A 22,073-nucleotide genomic window follows, 5' to 3' on the forward strand; every position below is an offset into this window, starting at 1 on the left:
TGATTTAATATGTGAGGTTGCAAACCTTTTACCAGAATATTAAAAGAATCTGCTAATAGGTTTGCAGCCAAGCTTTTAAAATCCCCTTTTCCTGTCTCAAAAATATCTTGTATGGTTTTTACAGTATACGTTAACTGGGTTCTTTGAAACTAACCTGGTTAGGTTGCACTCTTGAGCTGTGATGATATGAAATGAACACTGAGCCTATTTACTGAACACTGTAGATAGAGAAGGTGTGCATAGATAGTCGACAGGGAATCCCCTGTTTTGAGTACCTTTCATAAGCAGATAAAACCAGCACTGCGGGCTGCTGCGCTATATATGGCGACAGCTAAATAACAAGTGATTGCTGCCTTCGTGCGTAGATGAGTGCTCTATTCCTGGGCGGAAATGAAAGAGCTTTCTCAGATGAGAGGCACATGCCCTTATCATGGATTGCCTTCACCTTTTGTGACACCCAGTGCTGCAGGGAGGAGGGAGAGAGTGGAGAGAGCGGCATGTGTCTGTGTGGGAGGGGACAGAGACCGCTGGAGTACAAGCACTCTTGGAGAGGTATCCCTCCTGGGCACATGCAGTGCACAGAGCCTCCCCACGCTACCTGATGTGCTTTGTTTACACAGCTCCAGGCTAGGCCATTAAGAATATTGGGTTTTTTTTTGTTTTTTAAAAATGTAATTGCCAGTTGCCTGAGAATAGGGAGTGTACGGCAGCGGCCGGACTGGTTTGCTTGGTTTGGGAGTAGCAATTACAGATGGGTTGGTAGGTAGGCAGGAGTGAATCGGTCACAATGTATGTTTTGCTTGCTTTCTGCACTTTTTTTTGTAAGATTACTGTTGTTTGCCAATGTGTCATTCTCTCTTGTTGTTGTTGTTTTCTTTCTTCCTTTTAGAAAAATGTTCTGCAAGGACAACATGAGAGAGATAAAGTGTGGACCAAAGAGGGATTTTATGCTGTGGCTATTTTTCTCACTATCTTTCTAATTATTATCACATGTTTAATGGTAAGTTTGTATTTATTTATTTATGGATGGATTTTTGTATTGCTTCGCTAGTCTCCAAGGCTTTTAATCTGTTTCCTTTACCTCAGGTGCCTCATTGGCACTTCATTGAGAATTGTAATCTTAGATTAAGAGCCTGTACTGTTGGCCGGGAAAGCTGTCACTTAAGGATACAAGGTACATGTTCGGATTGAACTTTTTCATTCATAGAAAACACCGTTCTGTTACCTGTGGGTTTTATTTTGTAATTAAAAAAAAAAAAAGTATTTTGCAAATTTTCATTGAGGCACTGCTATCCTTTTAATAATAGCGTTAAAATAGCGTTATATATATATATATATATATATATATATATATATATATATATAATAAAATACAAACAAAACTATGATTAATATAATTGATGCCCTTGCCATTTTTAAAAGTTCTAACATTCTAAAAAATGGATCTTTTTGAAATGTAATTGAAATTATCTTTATCTGAAGTGTGTTTTGCACTCTGTAGTCGGTATTCCTGTTGTTTGAGCTGCTCAATGGAAGTTGGTAACCCTTTCCTGTGGTTTGGAATTGCTTCTCATGAGCAGTGTGTTTGCACAGGCACATCTCATAACTATGCCTTCATTTTTTTTTTTGTTTTTTTAAGTGCCCAAGTTTGTTGTTGCCTTTCAGCCTGTGTGGAGTTTTCTCTGATTGGAGTTAGAAATAGTAAATAAAAATATAGTGAGAGTCAATGAGAAGTCCCCATAAATTTAGGAATGCATGGCAGCATAGCAGCAGCAGCAGCGCAGTCTAACACTGAACAGCACTGATGTTATTGGCTGTACAGTCATAAGCAAAAGGACACCAACAGGCAAATGTAACTTTTTGCTATGGGAATTGTAAACAGGGAAACAAACAGAAAGGCATGGGGGCTGCTCATTGGGTCTCAGGAGTTGTGGAGGGGAGGAGGAGGTGCAGTGCTGCTGGTGTTTATCACACTCATTGGGACTCAGGAGTTGTGGAGGGAGGAGGAGGTGGAGTGCTGCTGGTGTTTATCACACTCATTGGGACTCAAGAGTTGTGGAGGGGAGGAGGAGGTGCAGTGCTGCTGGTGTTCATCACACTCATTGGGACTCGGGAGTTGTGGAGGGGAGGAGGAGGTGGAGTGCTGCTGGTGTTTATCACACTCATTGGGACTCAGGAGTTGTGGAGGGGAGGAGGAGGTGGAGTGCTGCTGGTGTTTATCACACTCATTGGGACTCAGGAGTTGTGGAGGGGAGGAGGAGGTGGAGTGCTGCTGGTGTTTATCACACTCATTGGGACTCAGGAGTTGTGGAGGGAGGAGGAGGTGGAGTGCTGCTGGTGTTTATCACACTCATTGGGACTCAGGAGTTGTGGAGGGAGGAGGAGGTGGAGTGCTGCTGGTGTTTATCACACTCATTGGGACTCAGGAGTTGTGGAGGGAGGAGGAGGTGGAGTGCTGCTGGTGTTTATCACACTCATTGGGACTCAGGAGTTGTGGAGGGAGGAGGAGGTGGAGTGCTGCTGGTGTTTATCACACTCATTGGGACTCAGGAGTTGTGGAGGGGAGGAGGAGGTGCAGTGCTGCTGGTGTTTATCACACTCATTGGGACTCAGGAGTTGTGGAGGGGAGGAGGAGGTGGAGTGCTGCTGGTGTTTATCACACTCATTGGGACTCAGGAGTTGTGGAGGGAGGAGGAGGTGGAGTGCTGCTGGTGTTTATCACACTCATTGGGACTCAGGAGTTGTGGAGGGAGGAGGAGGTGGAGTGCTGCTGGTGTTTATCACACTCATTGGGACTCAGGAGTTGTGGAGGGAGGAGGAGGTGGAGTGCTGCTGGTGTTTATCACACTCATTGGGACTCAGGAGTTGTGGAGGGAGGAGGAGGTGCAGTGCTGCTGGTGTTTATCACACTCATTGCTCTCTGGGGATCCGGTGCCTAATTTACATCCTGCTGAAGGTTAATGAAAGGCTTTGAAGTGCCCTGATAAGTCCTGGATATCCGACTCGTGGCAAGCCCAGAGTTAATGTGGTGATGGGTCTATCCTGATGTACAGAGGTGTGATCATCTTGCCAATAGCCTTATATGGATTATGACAATCGTTGCATGTGGATGGACTGGCCCACCTGCATACTTTTGTGCTTATTTGTAGAGGTCACAAGTTGAGCGGGGCTAGTAGTTTGAACTAAACTACTAGCTGTTCCTATAAAGTTGAAAATCCTCTCTGGTCACACTGTTCTGGACAAAATACAGCTTCACTGTCTGCATTCAGTCTTAGGTTATTGTCAATACTGAATTGCACCTTTTCAGATGTCGCCATGGTCACCTTCTTAAAGCCTCTCTCGCTCTCTCTCTATCTCTCTGCATGTAGGTCCTGTACCGGCTGAAGGAGAAAACTGAGTTCCCTGATCAGCAGTACAAGGAGCAGAGCCGGGAGATCCACCTGGCCCCCATCCCCCTGCCCACGAAGAAGCCCGAGGTGCAGATCTTCAACAGCATGGTGCAGCCCGAGCCAGCGCCCAGAGCTGTGAGCATCGGTGCGGACCCCCAGAGCCAGCCTGCGCCCGACATGAAACCCTGCCTGTCCGCCAGCCCCTCGCCCTTCAAAATGAAATCTGCCGGCCTCCAGGAGAGGTAAGTTTAGAAAGTGCAGACTTGTTTAAGATGTCCATTTTTCTATATTTTGTTCCTATCTGTCTTTGAAACAGTGCAAATATAGAAAATGTTTCTTTTAACCCCAATCTACACTGTATCTACACTGTATCTACCCTGTATTACACTGTATCTACACTGTACCTATTCTTACTACACTGTATCTACACTGTCTACCCTGTATCTACCCTGTATCTACCCTGTATCTACCCTGTACTACCCTGCATCTACATTGTACTGCACTGTATTACACTGTATCTACACTGTATCTACCCTGTATCTACCCTGTATCTACACTGTACTACCCTGCATCTACATTGTACTGCACTGTATTACACTGTATCTGCACTGTACCTATTCTTACTACACTGTATCTACACTGTCTACTCTGTATCTACACTGTACTACACTGTATCTACCCTGTATCTACACAGTACTACCCTGCATCTACACTGTACTACACTGTATCTACCTTGTACTACACTGTACTACACTGTATCTACACTGTACTACACTGTATCTACCCTGTATCTGCACTGTACTACCCTGCATCTACACTGTACTACCCTGCATCTACACTGTATCTACTCTGTATCTACACTGTCTACTCTGTATCTACACTGTACTACACTGTATCTAACCTGTATCTGCACTGTACTACCCTGCAGCTACACTGTATCTACCCTGTATTACACTGTATCTACACTGTATCTATTCTTACTACACTGTATCTACACTGTCTACTCTGTATCTACCCTGTACTACCCTGTATCTACCCTGTATCTACCCTGTATCTATTCTTACTACACTGTATCTACACTGTACTACTCTGTATCTACACTGTATCTACACTGTACTACACTGTACTACAGCTTGTTGCATTAGTAATATACTTTCCTGAAGATAATATCTGGAGTGAATCACTGAGTACAGTACAGCGAAGCAGCAGCCCCTTTCAAACTGCAGTTTTCATGGCAAACCCAGCTCTCAAAGGTAAACAACTTGAGCAATAAACTTGTTATCTCTCTGTACTGTGCATGTCTGTTAAACCTGCCGGGCATAAAGCTGTTTGCTTTGTTAGAGGGAAAGACTCTCCTAGGATCATGTTGAGTTGTTTTGTAAAGAGCCGCACAAGGAGTTCAAGTTGCTGCAAGGGATTGAAGGGTAAACTGTCTGAACTAGAATTGAAAAATGTGGCTACCCTGAGGCCAGGCCCCTGCTCTGAGTGGTGACCAACTCTAACAGACTCAAAGCAACAAACAGAAAGCTTGCACCCCAAAGAATCAGTTCAATGTCTGGCCCCTATAACATGTCAACGAGCAGCCTGTTGCACAGCCTTGTTGCTCAATACATGGATGCTCTAGGGACAATCCCGACTGCAATTGAACTTCTAACAGACCATGGTTACAGAGCCCCAACCCATGCTTATTAGGATACAGTACGAGTACCAAATCTCTATGGACATAAAGGGAGTGCACTGCCACCTGCTGTTTGCATAACACACTGCACACCTTGTCACAATATGGTTAGCTGGGCCAATCAATATTTAATCTGCAAAACAAAAATAGAAAAAAACAAGACATTTTGGACGATTGTTATACTGAACAGTGCTCAGTAAAGGGTTAATGCAGTGTTCTTGCCCTGATGCCTTCAAGTGGTTTCTGCTGTTCATCCACACTAGCTGTTCCTCTACAGTTTAGAAGAGCTTGGTCTGTGGTTTGAAGCTGCTGTTCCTCTTAGGGTTGTATTTTTTGTAATGTATTCCATCTGATGGAAGAGAAAGAAACAGTGACATCTAGAGGAGAGTTGAAGCAGTTACACTTATTTAGTTATTTATTTATTTTATTAAAGAAATGCTTATGGTAGAATTATACCAATTACACATGAAATCCACCCTTTTTTAATTAACATTCTCACGGTAGTTTTTGAAAGTGGTGTGAGTTTACAATATGTCAGCGGGAAATGAAATCTGAAACCTTGCAGACAGCCGCAGATAGTACGTTTCTTCAAATAATTTTCAAATTTCCTTTCGAGTCATTTTGATGACGGTGATATGAACGGATTACCTATGGTAAGTCTTCTTAATATTTACTTTTGTTCGAAAGTCAATACCTGTGTTTGTAAGACCACTGAAGTCAAACAGTAGGGGCAAGAGCAGCGACAGGGTCAGTATTTCCATTCAGAGGAAGTGTTTGCTGAATGGATGTAATGTTACATTCTCATTTAACCCAGACTGAATGGCAAACAGACCCAGACACGCATACCTTTACTGCTCGTCAGGTAATAATATAGCAGCTGTAGTTTGATGAAATTCATTTACAGTAAGATGTGCTCATTAGCTGTAATTTGTCTGATTACATTGTTATGGGGCAATAGATATGTGAGTTTTTTTTTTAAATTAAAGCAAGTATAATTAATTGCAGTAGACAATAACAAGGTACAGTTGGACTGCAGTTTAAATCAATGACTGTGTTTTTACTTATAATACCCCAAAAGGTATGCACAATTTATCCAATTGGATCATTTTCTGTTTCAGTCATCACATCCTGCTGTCTTTTCTTTATATATATATATATATATATATATATATATATATATATATATATATAACAGGAATTTTAAACTCCCCTGTGACATCAATAGAGCTCTTAGAATCATGTCTGGCCACCAAGCACATCTGGTGCACCACAGTGTAACCATAAACCTGTCCCCCTGCAACACTGCCTCCCGTAGAAATAAATCAGTAAGAAATATTACATAGAACAAATGTGATATTTCATATGTCCACTAGGGGCAGAGTATTGCAGGGGGCAGGCTAATGGTTACTCTCTGGTGTACCTAATGTACTTGGAGGTCTATTGAAGCCACATGGGTGCTTTAAACTTTTCGTTTTTATTTACATGGGTATGATGACTTAAATAGAAAATAACACAAGTGGAAGACACCCTTAATTATGCTGTGATGCTGTCATAAAAGCTGTGCTTGAATATTGCATGACAGGGATGGAAATAAGACTCCCATTGCATAGCAGTTTGATCCACATCTGAGCTTGTTACCTATACACTGGGGCTAATCAAGCTCATAGTAAAACCTGGGATGGGTTATTTCCATCCCTGCATGATGACAATCATTTCATTGGAGTAGAACCTCAAAGTTACGAGCACATTGAGAATGGAGAGCGTTCATTGGACTGCGTTTCAATTTATGGATAAACTCTGAAATGAGCTACATGCTGTAAATTCATTTGAGTTTGTTGATTTGTCCTTTTAAAACTTTTATAAATTACTTCAATAAATGTTTCTCCTACTGGTAAAGTAGCTCTTGTTTAACCACGATGGTACTAAGAGACAACGGACTGTGCCTTTATAAAAGCTGCATGGATAAGTATTGTGCTTCCTGAAGGCGTAAGTCAAGTGTCCGTCTTGTTTTTCCTTTAGGTTGATTTTGATGGATGTCAGAGCCTTCATTAAGGGGTCGTTGTCCTGTCACATTAAACAGCAGTGCTGAGAAGGCAGGAAAGAGATAGGTGAACTGCCTTTAAGAGGGTCCCTTCTGGAGCGCACGCCACAGAATAAAACAGAAAAGCCGTCCATCGCCAATGGCAACCCTCTCCTTCATTCCTGCTCTGCTGATTCGGGTTGCCAAGGTCACTACCAGTTTCAGCTTCCCAGGAAATTGCAATTGTCAATCGGGCCGGTTCCCATGGTGACAGGAAGCCCTGGTTGCTGGGCTGTTGATTGTGCTTGTCTCCTCCGCCCCTTCCCATCACACGCTCTTCCGTTTTGGCTGAACATGAACTGAACTGATTTGAGCACTTTTACGGTGTCTCGCCCCGTGTGTCATTGTGTAACCAGATAGCAGTGCTCCGGCTCTGGTCATTCTTTTTAGGCTGACCTATTTCTGTAACGTTAGATACCCTATTCTGTCTTTTACCCCATGGGGTTCAATGTTTTATGAGGTTTCCGAATTTAGAAAAGATGCCTATAGTGTGTTGGTATTCAGTGTTTGGCGGTGGTGCCCTGTACTAATGTTTTAATTGACACAGACATTACTGCTTGTTATAAACATACAAAAAAATGTGTGCTGTTTATTTTTATATGTGTTTTCACTGAAAGGGTTTTTGAGATTCTCAAGATCTGACTGGGATCTGTGGTACAATAATTAGGGTTGGGTACAGGGTGGTATAATGCATGTGTTTCACTTGTTATGAATGTACTCCTTCCTTTCCTACCTTCCAGTCTACTGGCAGTAACTGCTTCACTACTGACTGAATCTGAGTCGCTAAACATTTACTCCAGTTCAACACTGTTTGCTGTAAAGTGAGAGCGCCACTGTTAAAGCTCTTAAATGAACATGCTTGGTTGGTTGTTGAAGGTTTTGTAAGACTGGCGTTGTGTTTTTCCTTTTATAAAACTACAGATTTTAACGCTGCTCTGCAGCATGTGAATCTTCTCATTGTTTCCTGTTTCACTGCACACAAAGTCGAAACCCAGACCATACCGAATTCGGTGTTTTATCCTCCAAAGAGAGGATGGAGCAAAAAATGGTTTGCATGAGTTTTATTAGCTTATAATTTTTGGAAATATGGGTGTGTTTTAGTAACACCCAAACCAAATGTTATGTTAACTGCTTTGCAAATGAATTGCAAATAGTATTTATGTGTGCCTGTGTGAATGTGTATGCTTGAATGTGTGTTGTTTTTTAAATCTGAAATTTAAAAAATAGTAATCTTTTGTTAGATTTGAGATTAAAAAAAAAAAAAAACGTTGTCTTGTTTACTCTGTACCTTCTAGGCATTGCTGACTATTGAGTTCCTTTATTAGGAGTTACTTTTTACCCGGAGTCTGCAAAAAACTTCATGCGTGCAGAATGATGAGTGCACAGGCTAGCGCCTGGTCAAAGTCAAGAACTATCCCATTCTTGGACAGGAAAAGTGAGAAAGAAGTTTAAGGAATGTGCTGAAAAGACATAGGGACACTGTTAAGGAAATCATAATTCACTGGACATGCCAAGATGAGGAAATAAACACATCACTTCCATAATATATATATATATATATATATATATATATATATATATATATATATATATATATATATTAACCACATCAGCTATCGTAGTATATTGTACCAAACTCCATTCAGAATTTAAAGAGCAGTTTCAAATCATTTGAATTTCCTTTATTACTTTATGATGTTTGCAATCATTGTGAGCGGCTCTGGTTTTTTTGTGTGTGTGTGTGTGTGTATAGATAGACAGTAGTATTGATTATGTTTGGACTCTCCAAACATAACCAAAGCCAGTTCAAAAGCACCCAGAATGGTGACAAAGTTGTATTTTGTTGCTGCAAAATATTACTGTTGGCATATTTGCTCATAGCAAATCCAGTCATATCACTACAGCGCTTCTCTTCCCTCATTGCCAGTTAAATACTGTGCTTCGGTTTGTATGTATGTTTCTGTTAGCCAGTGCTGGCCTGCTGGCAGAGTCCCCAGATACAGAGTGCCAGGGCCTTCATTGTTGCTATGAACCCAGCATCACCCAGAGCTCTTAGCTGCAGAGCTATTTATTCTGTTTGTTTGTCACGGGTGTTATTATTAAGACCATGGCGTTGAGCAAACTCAGTTTAGCCAATGGCATTTACATTGTTGACTGAGGAAGCCAATGTTGCATCCAGAACTCGATATCATAAACTGGTTGCTAACTTGTCAAACTTTGTTGTTACTAGAGCCAATGATGTGTCTATTACAGTTTGTCTCCCATACATGTTTCCATTACCAGGAATACATAAAAAATAGGTGGTGGTTTCCTTGAATTCCTGCAACCTGACTTCTGTTTATCATTGGGAGCAGTATTTCTTTTTTTTTTTTACCATATAGGGAAATAGTGCCGTATTCCCAGCTGGCTTGCGGTTGTGCAATCACATGTCAACAAGAAATGAGCCACCTCAGTAGGGTGGGGCAGTTATATGAGACTTAGACTATTTGAAAAAAAAAACAGCAGACTGCACTGTAGAAAAATACCTTATTTTTATGGTAAATTTACCTTAATATTAACAAGTTTTTTTCAGTTTTTTTAAATTATGATAAAAGCTGTAAAATATTAGTGTAAAATGTGTAAAATCTGTTTTGGGTTCTTCAAAACTCATTTATTTCTGGGATGAGTCTGGTTGCTCTTTGCTGGACTCTGTCCATATCCACAATGTCCTTTCTGTGGTGCAGGGACTAGAATGCATTTTGTTTTTATAATTCGAAATATATCTTTAGCATAACCTGTGAATGCATTGTGTGCCACAACTTTTAATTGTTTGTGTGTGTGTGTGTGCGTGTGTGTGTGCGTGTGTGTGTTCTCATGTGTGTGTGTTCTTGTGTGCGTGTGTTTTGTGTTCTTGTGTGTGTGTGTGTGTGTGTGTGTGTGTGTGTCGTTTTTCATCCCAAACCGCCCATGGCGTGCTAAAATTTAGGTTGAGCGGGGGAGTAATCGACAGGACCAAGTGGATGGTTTGTGCAGCCTAGCATGTGTGAGAAGTCCTTTCTCTCAGATGTACTGTACTGGCTTATCACAGGCACTGCAGAGCCATTGGCACTACATTAGAAAGCGTGATTAAAAGGGAAAAGCTGAAAGGACTCTTATGTCAGCTGGTTTCCTCCTCAGGATACTGGGTGGTTCCTGTCCCCACTAGATACTCATTGCTTAAAGGCTAGTCCAGAAGTGCTTGTCAAAGCGACTTCCTCTGCCCAGTCTGACCTGCTGAGGTTGGAATGCCTTTGTTATACTTTACACCGAGAGCAGGGCTCCATATTGCTGCTTCTTATTACTGTATGGTCTGCTGATTTTAGAGGCGATTGTGGGTTTTTTAAAACAGCATGTTGTTGTGTCACACGACGTTTAGGTGTGTTAACGGACAGCGCTGACAGTGTGATTTACTGTATGAAGGTGTTAGCAGTGTGTTTGACCTGAGTTTAACAGAGGAATTCATTTCATAGCTTATTTTTTATAGACATGGTACTACTTGTTTGAGAAGCTCACAAAGTACTGTAATACAGCACAGCTTTTTAGAGAAACATATTTATTTTTAAGTTAACTGAGTTGGCTCAAAAATAAACACTGAAACCTCTCCTTAAAGTTGAAGTGATTTTTCTTTTGTAGTAGTCAAAGTAGTTTTTTGTTTTTCCATTTTTAAATTATTAGTCTTGAATTGAACAAACAGATTTAGGCTATTTAAAGTACTAATGTTTTTTTTTTTTGTTTTTATAACAAAATAAACAATTTCAGGGATAATGTGGAGTGTGCAGTTATTTGTGTTTAACTTAGCTGTGCTTGGACTGGGATTGGCTCGGCTCATTTTCCTTTGGGAATGGCAGAGCTGATTAGCTGTTTGTAGTGTGAATTTGATCTTGGAGATGAGACATGGCTCCCAAGCCCGCTGTCCCAGCCAGCACTGTTCTCTTCCAGTTAATTAATGTCTTCCTTCCACCTGCGAGAGTCGGTCAGAGCTTGCAGCTCTGCAGATAGCACAGAGCAGCCTGCAGACCCAGGCTTGGGGAGCAGGGATGAAGTGCACAGAAGGAAACAACTCCCTCATCCGCGCTGCCAAGGGGAAAGGGCAACGACTCTTCAGCTTTAGCGAAATCCCAGCCCATTAAATTAAAAAAGACAGAGGATCAGAGATCTGGGCGTTCCGCACTGAATAAACATTGGTGAGAGTATTTAAAGAACTGATTGCGATTTAAGTAAACAATTGGAAAATCTCTTGGGTTTTTTTTCAGCACGGTGAGCCTAGGAGTAATTTTAGGACAAACGCAGTCCTGGAAGGGAGCCAGCTAATTATTAATTGAACCATCGGGTCAGGTGTTGTCCTGTAATAGACAGGTGAAACTTCCTTTTGAAGGATGATAAACCTTTTATGCATCGCTCTTATGCAACACCCCCTCCCGACAAATTTTACAAGAATTTATTCACATATTTTTAATGTTGAGCCTGTCAATTCAGACACATCACAAACAACCCACCATATGACAATATTACAGAACATCAAACTGCGCTCCTCCACTGGCTTGGTACATGGTGACTCTTTGACTCCAATTAGCTAAGCCCAGAGTGTTGGCTGTGATTTTATTTTATTTTTTTGTATATTCTGTTTAGGTTCTTCCTTGTAATTCGTCAATGTTCCTGGGTTTTTAAATGTACTTTCTTCAGGATATGTGGCCCTACAAGACATAATCCCCGAGTGTCTTGTTCCATGAGCAGGGAGGCCACTCCGCAGGGCCATTCAAAAGCCTGGGCCTGTGCTTTCTAATGTTGTTGTTCAAACAGACCAAAAAAATCCCCATTGTATGCAACAAAGATCCACTCAGGCACTGCAGGCTGTAAATGACTCTCTCTTCCACGTGTATATACAAGTGCTCAGAACAGACTGCAGGTTGTTAATTACTCTCTCTGCTAGATTAATGGGTTTAACAGTATATTGATGAGTCTGACCGCATTGTTGATGGAACCTGGCTTTTTTAGCACAGCAGGCAGAGAGCTTGTTTCTGAACCTGGAGACTGGGTATCCTCTGCCTCTACCATCTATAATGCGTAAAGGACATGGATCTGCCTTCCAAGTAGTTCATTATCCTTAAACACTCACCACAAATGGTATGGATAAAACCAGTAAAGGTATTACAAATGAGGCTTCTTGATTTAGGAAGCATTCCAATGTAAATTAGCACATCGTATGACAGTGGTGCAAAGGAGCGGCAAGACCAAGGTGCTGTCCAGAAGACCTGGAAGCTGTTTATTAGTTGGCTATAAAATATGGGCATTCTGTATCAGTCAGTATCAACACTGAATGCAGGCTGTGATGAAGCTGTACTGACATCTCAAACACTGAATGAAGGTTGTGATGAAGCTGCATCGACCAGGAAGATACACAGGATCAATTGGCACCAATTACTGAGGGTGTATCCACTTCATCAGGCCTTGAATCAATCTGCAATCCTAATGGAGCAGGCATACAGATTAGACTCCTTTCTGGCACAGTTCACAGCTATAGATTTGTCTCAAAACCATAGCACACATACAATCCTCAAAATCGATGACAACATTAAACTATAGGCTAAAGGGGAAATTAGTCTATAAGATGTGAATTTTGCCCACAAGTGACAAAAGTGAAATATAATGTGTCTATTGGCACATTTTTATTTTTTCCCCCATGTTTATAAAATAATATGTAGGCCTTGTTATGCAATTCTATTAATTTAAAGGGGATTTTTACTACTTTCTATGGGTTTTTTAATGAGCAAGTGTACCTACATAGGATTCCATGCACATGGGATATATAAAAAAAGTGGCAATAGGCAAGTTAATTACTGCAAATATACCATTAAAGGTGAAACTACTTCCATAGTAAATATTTCATTTGATAAATTAACATTTTCTCAGATTGTACCCACATGCAAGGCTAAAAGTCTCCAGAAAAGCCTTTACACATTCTTTCATTAACTCCTATTTTTTTAAACGGGGGAAAAAAACAAGGGTAATGTTAGAAAGTTAAAAACAAAACGCATTGAAAGCGCTTAAAGGTGACTTGAAATGTATAACTTGGTTATATGGTTCTAGTTTTGTAAAATGAACAGGTGTTTTACCTCTTTAAAAAAAATAGGAGTAAACTAAAGACTGGCCCTTTGAAAATGTGGCCCTACGAGTCTGATTAAAGCATGGAGAAAATTCAAGAGAGTTATATTAAGAATAGTAAGCCTTGTTTACATCTCAGATATGCACTCTTGGATTGTGAGCAACTGCTAATAAAAGGTGTGTGTGCTAACCGTTGTTGCTTCCTGCAGGCGGGGCTCCAATGTGTCACTCAGCCTGGATATGAGTGTCTTGGGCAGTGTGGATCCCTTCAGTGCCGCGCCTGCCCCCCGGGAGAGGGTTGCCATGGAGTACCTTCAGTCTGCACATCGGGCCCTGAGCAGACAGCAGCTCCGCGAGGCTGCGCTCCACACCCAGCGGCTGCACGCAGAGTTTGCGGTAATGTCTGTCACCAGCTCACGTGATACATGGATATAGATTTAGAGCTCTGCATTTCTGATTGGAGATATCTTTCAACACAGTATTGAGGACTTGGAAAGAGCTGAGACTTCTGTGCTTTACAGCTATGGCCAAAGGTTTTGCATCACGCTATAGAATTAACTAATTTTGCTTCATGAAGTCGAATGAAACCTGCTGAATAATATTACATTGACATATTGAATTACGTACCGCTTTGTAGTTTTCCACATATTTGACGAAAAACTGTTAAATGTAAAAATGCGACATTTCGAAATCTAAATACTGCTATTATGGCTTCCGACAGACACTTGCGATATCATTTTGTAGTTTATTTGATTACAAGATCTTAAATGAAAATCTAAATTATGTTCATATAGTTGCTTTCTTTATTTTTATTATGTCTCAATCCTAAAATTCTACTTGATGCAACACTTTTGGCCATAGCTGTATACACAACTTCAAGAGTCAGTCTCTCGTCTTGAGTGGAGATATCTTTCCTAGACTGCAGCAGGAGTGTGCTTTCTCTGTTGTACGGTTCTGAATCACACATGATCACATGTTCATGACGGTCAGACCCGCATGTTGTAATTCCAGGTGTGCTCTTCTTATCCTGCCATGGATGCTTCTGCTGCTACAGATTGCTGCACCTTGTTTTTGGGTATTTGAAATGCAGTCCTTCCTTCCCCCAACAGATGGCACCCCTGTGGACTCCCATTGCATTCAATGTGGTGGTCTCTTTCATATCCTTACCAAGATACAGTGAAGTATTTATGCAGTATCATGCAGTGATCATAGTAAGGCCATTGTGACTTTGTAATACAGTTCTACTGCAGTGCAGTGAACGACTGCTGATTTCCGAAGTTTTATGTAATATTTGCTTTTGTTCTTGTAGGAAATTCCAATGAATTTTGTGGATCCCAAAGAACTGGACATTCCCAGTCACGGAACCAAAAACCGATACAAGACCATTTTACCAAGTAAGATGTGCAGAGATCCGTATTGGGTCATTCCAGCTTGCTGCTGTTGAAAAGTGCTTAATACAAACTTTCAAATGATACTAACTTTATGTGTATAGGTCATCGCCCATATTGAAAAACAAGTTAAAGGGACAATTCTCCCCATTTCAATTTTTGTTCTCTACATAGTCTCAGTCCAAGCACCAATGACATATATATACAAACACACACACACACACACACACACACATATATATATATATATATATATACACACACACACACACACATATATGTGTGTGTGTGTTTATATAATTGGTGCTGTAGAGAACAAAAATAATTTCATGTTAACAACAAGATAGAATTCAATTGAAATGGGAGCATTTAAACTGTCTTTCCTGGTCATGCATTTTAATATCATGATCTAGTATAAATATAGTGCTATAGATATTACACAATGGGGCTGGTGCCGTAAACAGCCTACATAGCGGAAAAAACAAACAATGAATGTGCTCCTAGAAATGTGCTTGGCTGCATGTGATTGAGAGGAGTTCACATCTCAAGCGCTGGCGAGGGCTTCCTATCTGCAGGCGCGCTTCAACAATGCGACTGGGGCTATTCTGGTAGATGGGTTCCCTTTTAAAAAGGGTTTGAGATTTACTAGGGCAATGCTCTGGGCTAGCAGACTGTATACAGCTGTTTGAATTACGCGGAAAGCAGTTGTGAAGTGTGCGGTTTCAAGTGCAGCTGCAGTTGCGGTTGCAATCCATGAGTACAAATTACATTTTAGAACATTAAGAAGCATTTGTTTTTTTAATTCCAAGCAGATTTAAAATATAGTGCACAGACAGCAAAGTGTTACAAACTGTACATACACAAATGGCAAAACAGACATTATCAAATACATGTATGTATGTTTTTTTAATTTTTTTAAGTTGCTACTAGCTACTAGTTTTTTACCTTAACTATTCAACTCTGGCAAACGAGTAGTCATTCTGCCCCAATGTATATTAATAATTATACCAACTGAAAGTTGCCTGATTTTTACGGGACGCCCTGTGTATATTCAAAGCTAGGGTTCTAGGAGAGAAAGACGGTGTACTGGTGACCAGCAGCTCCTGGTTTGCCTTTCTTCACCCTTATGATACCTTCACTCTAAAGGTCACTAAAAGAGTGTATCTTGAAGGTGACTTTGAAATGCTGCTGGAGAGGGTTTTTTTCCCCAAGGTCGCCTGGCCTTGGCTGCCTGGGGAAACTGCTAATTATTGCTGTGCATTGTGAAGGAAGGGGAGGTTTCCATCCTTTTGCGCTGCTGAGATTGTGAACTGTCCCAGATTGCAGGGGGCTGAAAGACAAGGAGGAACAGCTTCATTGCGCTCACCACAATCCTCCAGTTCAAGGTTAATGTGTGTGAAATTAGCTGTTCTTTCCATTGGCTTCGACGAGCAGAAAGAATAATACAATTAGGGACTGGAGCTCTGCAATACTGGCTGTTCTTGTTGTCTGATCCGTTTTGGAGACATTACATTATTATATAATGATCTTTGAGCTGGACCTAGTTATTGGACTGTTATCGTCTTCCGCTTGGGCCCCAGCGTTTCCCACACAGCAAAAGGGAAATTCAGTTATCAATAGCTGCTCAGCGCTGTTCCTCCTTTTATTAAATTTACTGCGAGGAACACCAAGCCTCGACAGGAACCCTGCTCTTTCAGTTGCCAGGGCTAAAGCACTTTGTAACATAAACAAGAAGGACCGAGATAAGCAAAGCTGAACAGGCCCCCTTTTCATAAACAGAGTGTTCTGGCCCATTGTTTACTGGGCGACACTATGACAGCAATCTGGTGCGTGTCTGTCTGTCTGTCTGTGTGGAGTTTCTTGTTAAGGAATTGGTAGATCTTTAGAATATGGATTGACATGTTAACATGTAAATGTACAAGATATGTTATAAAATCTTGACATGTTGTAGTATGCATTGAGTGTGCTTTCAACCACACAAGATAGATACACAGAGAGAGAAACCAGTGTTAAGAGAAGCGTTGCAGCAAACAGGTTACAGTTTACACTGGTGAAGGCACAGCTATCAAGCTGCATGTATTCCATCATTTTGTTGCACTGACACAATTAATACAAGACGTTTTAACTTCAAGTCCACAGAGGACCACACCTTACGCAACACAAGTTGCCAGTGTACAGTATGCTGGCCTTCAGACTCATGGCAAGCCCAAGGTGTTTATGGTGATGGGTCATGGTCCTTTCAGCAGTTTGTAGCAATACACTGTTGCAGATTACTGTGCTATGACCTTGGCAATGTGCAATGACAAACTGTCTGAAATGGTGTATTATCAAATCATCATAGACCTGTATACTTGAACTAGCAGTATTATCTAAAAACCTTTGTGCCAGCATCTTCAGCATCATGCACAGTGCCCAGGGTAATAGTAGTTATTTTAGTACTGGGAAGAAATTTCTACAAAGGGCCGAAGCCCTATGGCTGTTACAATATATTGTGTTTGTAAAACCGGTCAGGAAATGGAAGGAGACAGCACGAGAACTGCTGGCAAGAAAGAGGCCGTTTGAAGAACAATATCCAAAATAGAAAAAGATCTATTTATATTGTAATTCAAGCAAATCTATGAAAAAGTACTGTGTCATAAAGCTATCCTTTTTAGAATTGCAGTGAATCTCATGAAAAGGGACCATAAACAATACTGCCATGCTTTTCAAAAGACACTTTACTGCTGGTCCTCCTTCACACTGTCCCCTTGACCCATGTGAAAAACGATACTGTGGTACTGTCCATAAACACTCTAGTATGCTATAATATACTGTAGTATATACAGCAATGGATCATATGACACTGTCAGGGAGAGGGTTTTTATATGTATTCAGAGCATCGTGGGTCCTATTCACAAAGCTGTAAGGGCTATTTTAAGGAACGTTTTGTTAAAAACCCATTTCAATTAATTAATCCTTTCAGTCCTGAATTATTTGTGCGGAGCTGAAGAATGCAACACTAAGTTATATAATTCAAAAAGGAACTCCTTTCATTGGTGAGAACAGGACAAAACATAAGGCGCTAAGATAAGAAGGTCCCGCCAGGACTGAAAGGGTTAAATCAGGTTTTTAGGGTATGAAACCTTCTGTGCCTGTTTTAGGGAGGATTAGAAGCGTCATCTTTTGTGAATTGGATCCTAGTTCAATTGTTCAATTTGTTTTATTTTTTTCATATCATGAAGACCCGCATTCCAGAGTGTGTCTGAAGAGCAAGAGCATATACGATCCACTCAGCTGTTACATCAATGCTAACTACATCAAGGTAAGTAAAGCCATTTCTGTGTTGCAACATGCACTTCTGTTATGTGACCGAGCTTGCTGCTGTTTACTTGGTTGTGTTTGTGCTGCTATTGGACTCTCACACACTCCCAGAGTGGCGTGTCTGCTGAAAGCCCTGCTGTGTGTTGTACAGGGCGAGTCATGCAGTCTGGAGAGAGCAGGATTGCATCCTGGCACTGCAAAGTTGCCGGTCTTCACTGGGGATTCTACATTGAGGAGGCAAAATCAGCTTGGATGTTTTTTAGTAGTTTTTAATGTCAACTAACACACAATAAAAAACTTTTTTTTTATATATCAGTAAACTCGCTTTTATCAGGTAATACATTTTTATACAAGTTTTGATTAGAGTATGTTTAGAAACCAGTTTACATGTGATACTGGAATACAATGGAAAACCATAATGGAAGCCATCAGGGCAAGTATACAGTATGTTTATCTCAATGTATATTGTCTTTTAAGAGACTTGAACCGGTGGATTGAAGCTGCATGTGTCAAAGTATCAGCCCCTGAATAAGCATCGTTTTAATGAAATGACCTCGAATACAGGTTGACTAGTGAAGGGTTCAGTCCGATCCTGCTGTAATGTTTATCTGGCTTTCACTTGTTTTATTAAAAAGGTTGTTTTAGTTACAATACCTGGGAGGAAAACGCACTTCCAGGATTAGGAGGCTCAGGGGAAGCTGCTTATTGTCTGTTGCAATCAGTTCGGTACATAACAATGAGCATGTTCCCATCTGTGAAAGCGTTGCTGCTTTTTATACTCGGGTGCAGTGTGAAACCTGTGTGTAATTTGAACAGACTGCTCCTGACATACACTGCCCAAGGGGAATCGGCTGCGCTGTGTTTATTTGGCGTGCTTGAGAAAAATTACAATGTCATTTCCGCAAGATGTTTAGATTTGTTTTGTTTTTTTGTGTGTTGTTATCGTATGCACGGAAGGTGAGCACTGATACTGCAATGCTGTTCACTGTGCTTCCCCAGAAAGCATTGCTGATGCACCTCAATAATCCTGATCTGAACAACAAGCAACCCCTGTCATTCTGTCCTGGGACACTCCCGAGCTGAGAGGGACACTCTGTGTGCTGGTTTAGCTATGTTGATTACTGTCAACTGGGGACTGACTTAATGAGGCATAACCACCTCTAGGAGGGTGACCATTGTTCTTTACAGGCGTTCTTTAATTGGGAATAATGCTGAATAAATAATGAACACCATTCCTTGTTACTCCTCTGTATTCCCATGTACAGGGCTACATGGGAGAAGAGAAGACCTACATTGCCACTCAGGGCCCCATGATTAACACGGTGAATGACTTCTGGCAGATGGTCTGGCAAGAGGACTCTCCGGTCATAGTCATGATCACAAAGCTGAAAGAGAAGAACGAAGTGAGTTTTGAGCAGAGCTTTGGATAGCCTTCATAACCCTTTCCCCATGATGCAACGCTCCTGTTTGCATACAGGGTATTTTGTTCCAAAGATGACTCATCCTGGGATTCAGGTTGCCTCTGTGCTCCTTACGTTGGGACTGTAGAGTACATGATGGGTGCTATGTTGGCGCCCATGGTATTGAGTTTACAATGAGAATAGTCTAGCGGTTTGGTTTTCAAGCAAAATGGTTTAGGGTGTTGCAATGGGTAAAGGCCTGGGATAAAATGCTGTGAAGAGAGGTTGTCTGGAAGATGCTCTTTTACTGACTTTCAAACTAAAATAAATAAATGAGCAAAACCACACACACACACACACACACACACACACACACACACACACACAGCTGTCATGAAGCCTTAAAGAATGCACTATTGTTGGATTGTTCCATTGGCTCGAGTAGAGGCAAGTAGATTCCCAAAAGTATTGAAGAGTTTAAAAATAGACCATTATGAAATAAACTAGGAGGTTTGCGTTCCGTTGGCCCTGACTGTGTCTCCCACCCATCCCAGGCGGGCAGGTCTGGAGTTGGAACGATATCAAGAAAAACACCCAAGGGACTGTGGGAGCTTTTGGACACCGGCGCTGCCCCCTTTATCTGGGTCTGTCAGAAGCAGGGCTGCAGTGCAGCTCTGGAATAGCAGTTGACGTCTTTCTAACAAGTAAACAATGAAAATTAGATTTGCTAGGGAGGAGCCTGGGCCACTGGGGCCTTTGATTGTACCGGCTGATAACGCTGATTCATTGTGGGTGCCGTCCCAAACATTTAAAGATGCATCAAAGACGCGTTTAGATGTTTTTCTTTCCTTTCGCTTGCTGAGGTGCACACATAGCTGACTGGTCTGTTTCAGAGAGGTGAGTGAAGGGGGTACTTAGAACTTTAAAACATAAACCAGTGTTTAAAATAGCATGACAGTGCATTAGTTGTTTAAGATGAGCGGAGTTAGTTTGCTTGGGCTGTGTTTTTAGCCTCCCGGTCACGGCACCTTGGAAGAATGTTAGTAAAGTGATTGTGCTTTCTTCTTTTTTCTGTTTTGTAGAAATGCGTACTCTACTGGCCAGAAAGAAGAGGCATATATGGGAAGGTGGAGGTCCTTATAAACAGCGTCCGTGAATGTGACCACTACACCATTCGCAACCTGACCTTAAAGGTAACTGCTGTGGCACGCTTTGATGGTCTTTAAATGGCCTTTAATACCCTACATCAGTTGTACAAAATTAAGGCAGTAGAAGAAAAAAAAAATATTGAGGCTAAAGTATATTTACACAAATGTTTAGCCTTGTAATGAGAGTAATGAGTTTCTGATGGTGATTTTAGGAGCTGGGTAAGTTTTACTGGCTCTCACTAAAGAAGCCAAGTGTTATGGCAACATTTGTTTCAGATGAACATTTATTGTGGTTTTTTTTTTATTTTTACTTTGTCATAATGACCTGTAAAAGAGTAGCACTGTGCTGTTCTATTCTGTCACTGTTAAAATTGTTATTTCTACTATCTTTTTTTTTTTTTTTTACCACAATATACATTCATATAGAGCAACTATTTTACTTCAGGTCAGCTTTACTTTCTACATCAAACATTTCTGTATCAACGATGGATTAGGGAATATCTGAAAAGAACCTGAACATCTTATTAAAATGTTTTAGTATTTTCTGTCGGGGGCAGTCATTCTCGCTCAGTGCATTGTATTCATTTCAACAGCAAGGAGGCCAGTGTTGCAGTGTGAAACACTACTGGTACACGTCCTGGCCCGACCACAAGACCCCCGACAGCGCTCAGCCCCTCCTGCAGCTCATCACAGAGGTGGAGGAGGACAGGAAAGCATCAGCCGGCAGGGGTCCTGTCATTGTGCATTGCAGGTAGGCATGACTGAGAATAGTACAACGAGGAGGAGGAGGAATAGAGTCAGCAGTTCTGCAGCAAGTTAAGGAAACATCCTGACTCTCCAAATCTATGGTGTAGTTTCGTGGTATGGTTTCATTTAGAACTGATAGGGATATTTTTTTTTAGACAGCAAAAAAATCCCTACGATCCAATACTGAGGATAATAATAATAATAATAATAATAATAATAATAATAATAAAAATAATAATAATAACGCCTGTACATTTACTTAACTCTTTCAGTACCAGAAAGTTAAGTAACTTTACAGAAAGATAATCTTAGAATAAATAATTAAAGAGCTTTTAAATTTTTTTTTTATAAGCCTGTGTTCAGGCAATACACAGCAGTTCTCTAGATGGTGCTGGCGCTGACTAATATAAAGAGATCCTGGTCCATGTAGCCTATGTTATATACATTACAACATAGGTCTATGACAGGCAACTAGACCCGAGGAGCAGCTCCTGAACTCTGTGTCAATATCTGTGTAACTGCAATGAGAAGCACTTTGAATGATTCCTATGAATGTATATCTTGTTAGTTTTATGCAATCGGTAGATGCTAGTTTTCTGAAGCCCTCTGTTTGTGTTTCCAGTGCTGGGATAGGAAGGACTGGCTGCTTCATTGCCACAACGACCGGCTGTCGTCAGCTGAAGCAGGAAGGGGTAGTGGACGTGCTTTCCATCGCCTGCCAGCTCCGTTTAGACAGGTAGGTCACCACTGTGTTTAAGAGCTGAGCTGCTGAGAAAAACATCAGACCGATAGTCAAAGACATCAGCCTGGGTACAATTTACTT

The 22,073-nt window shown here is 41.1% G+C and overlaps 1 protein-coding gene across 3 annotated transcripts in view; it reads left to right on the forward strand.

Moving 5' to 3' along the window:
* The window catches only part of LOC117415951 (receptor-type tyrosine-protein phosphatase R-like), a 56,006-nt gene that overhangs the window by 28,908 nt on the left and 5,025 nt on the right, over positions 1-22,073 (forward strand). Inside the window, exons 1-10 of one of the 3 annotated variants that reach the window (XM_059027640.1) lie at positions 544-789; positions 890-1,000; positions 3,369-3,631; positions 13,477-13,663; positions 14,577-14,661; positions 17,877-17,956; positions 19,221-19,358; positions 20,438-20,548; positions 21,097-21,254; positions 21,873-21,986. In XM_059027640.1, coding sequence (XP_058883623.1) covers positions 998-1,000; positions 3,369-3,631; positions 13,477-13,663; positions 14,577-14,661; positions 17,877-17,956; positions 19,221-19,358; positions 20,438-20,548; positions 21,097-21,254; positions 21,873-21,986 — 1,139 coding nt within the window. In that variant the 5' untranslated portion in view covers positions 544-789; positions 890-997. Of the gene's footprint in view, positions 1-543; positions 790-889; positions 1,001-3,368; positions 3,632-13,476; positions 13,664-14,576; positions 14,662-17,876; positions 17,957-19,220; positions 19,359-20,437; positions 20,549-21,096; positions 21,255-21,872; positions 21,987-22,073 lie in introns of those variants that run through there. The other 2 variants (XM_059027641.1, XM_059027639.1) reach the window with 2 other exon arrangements.

Source organism: Acipenser ruthenus, chromosome 7 (assembly GCF_902713425.1).
Source record: "Acipenser ruthenus chromosome 7, fAciRut3.2 maternal haplotype, whole genome shotgun sequence".
NCBI lineage: Eukaryota > Metazoa > Chordata > Actinopteri > Acipenseriformes > Acipenseridae > Acipenser > Acipenser ruthenus.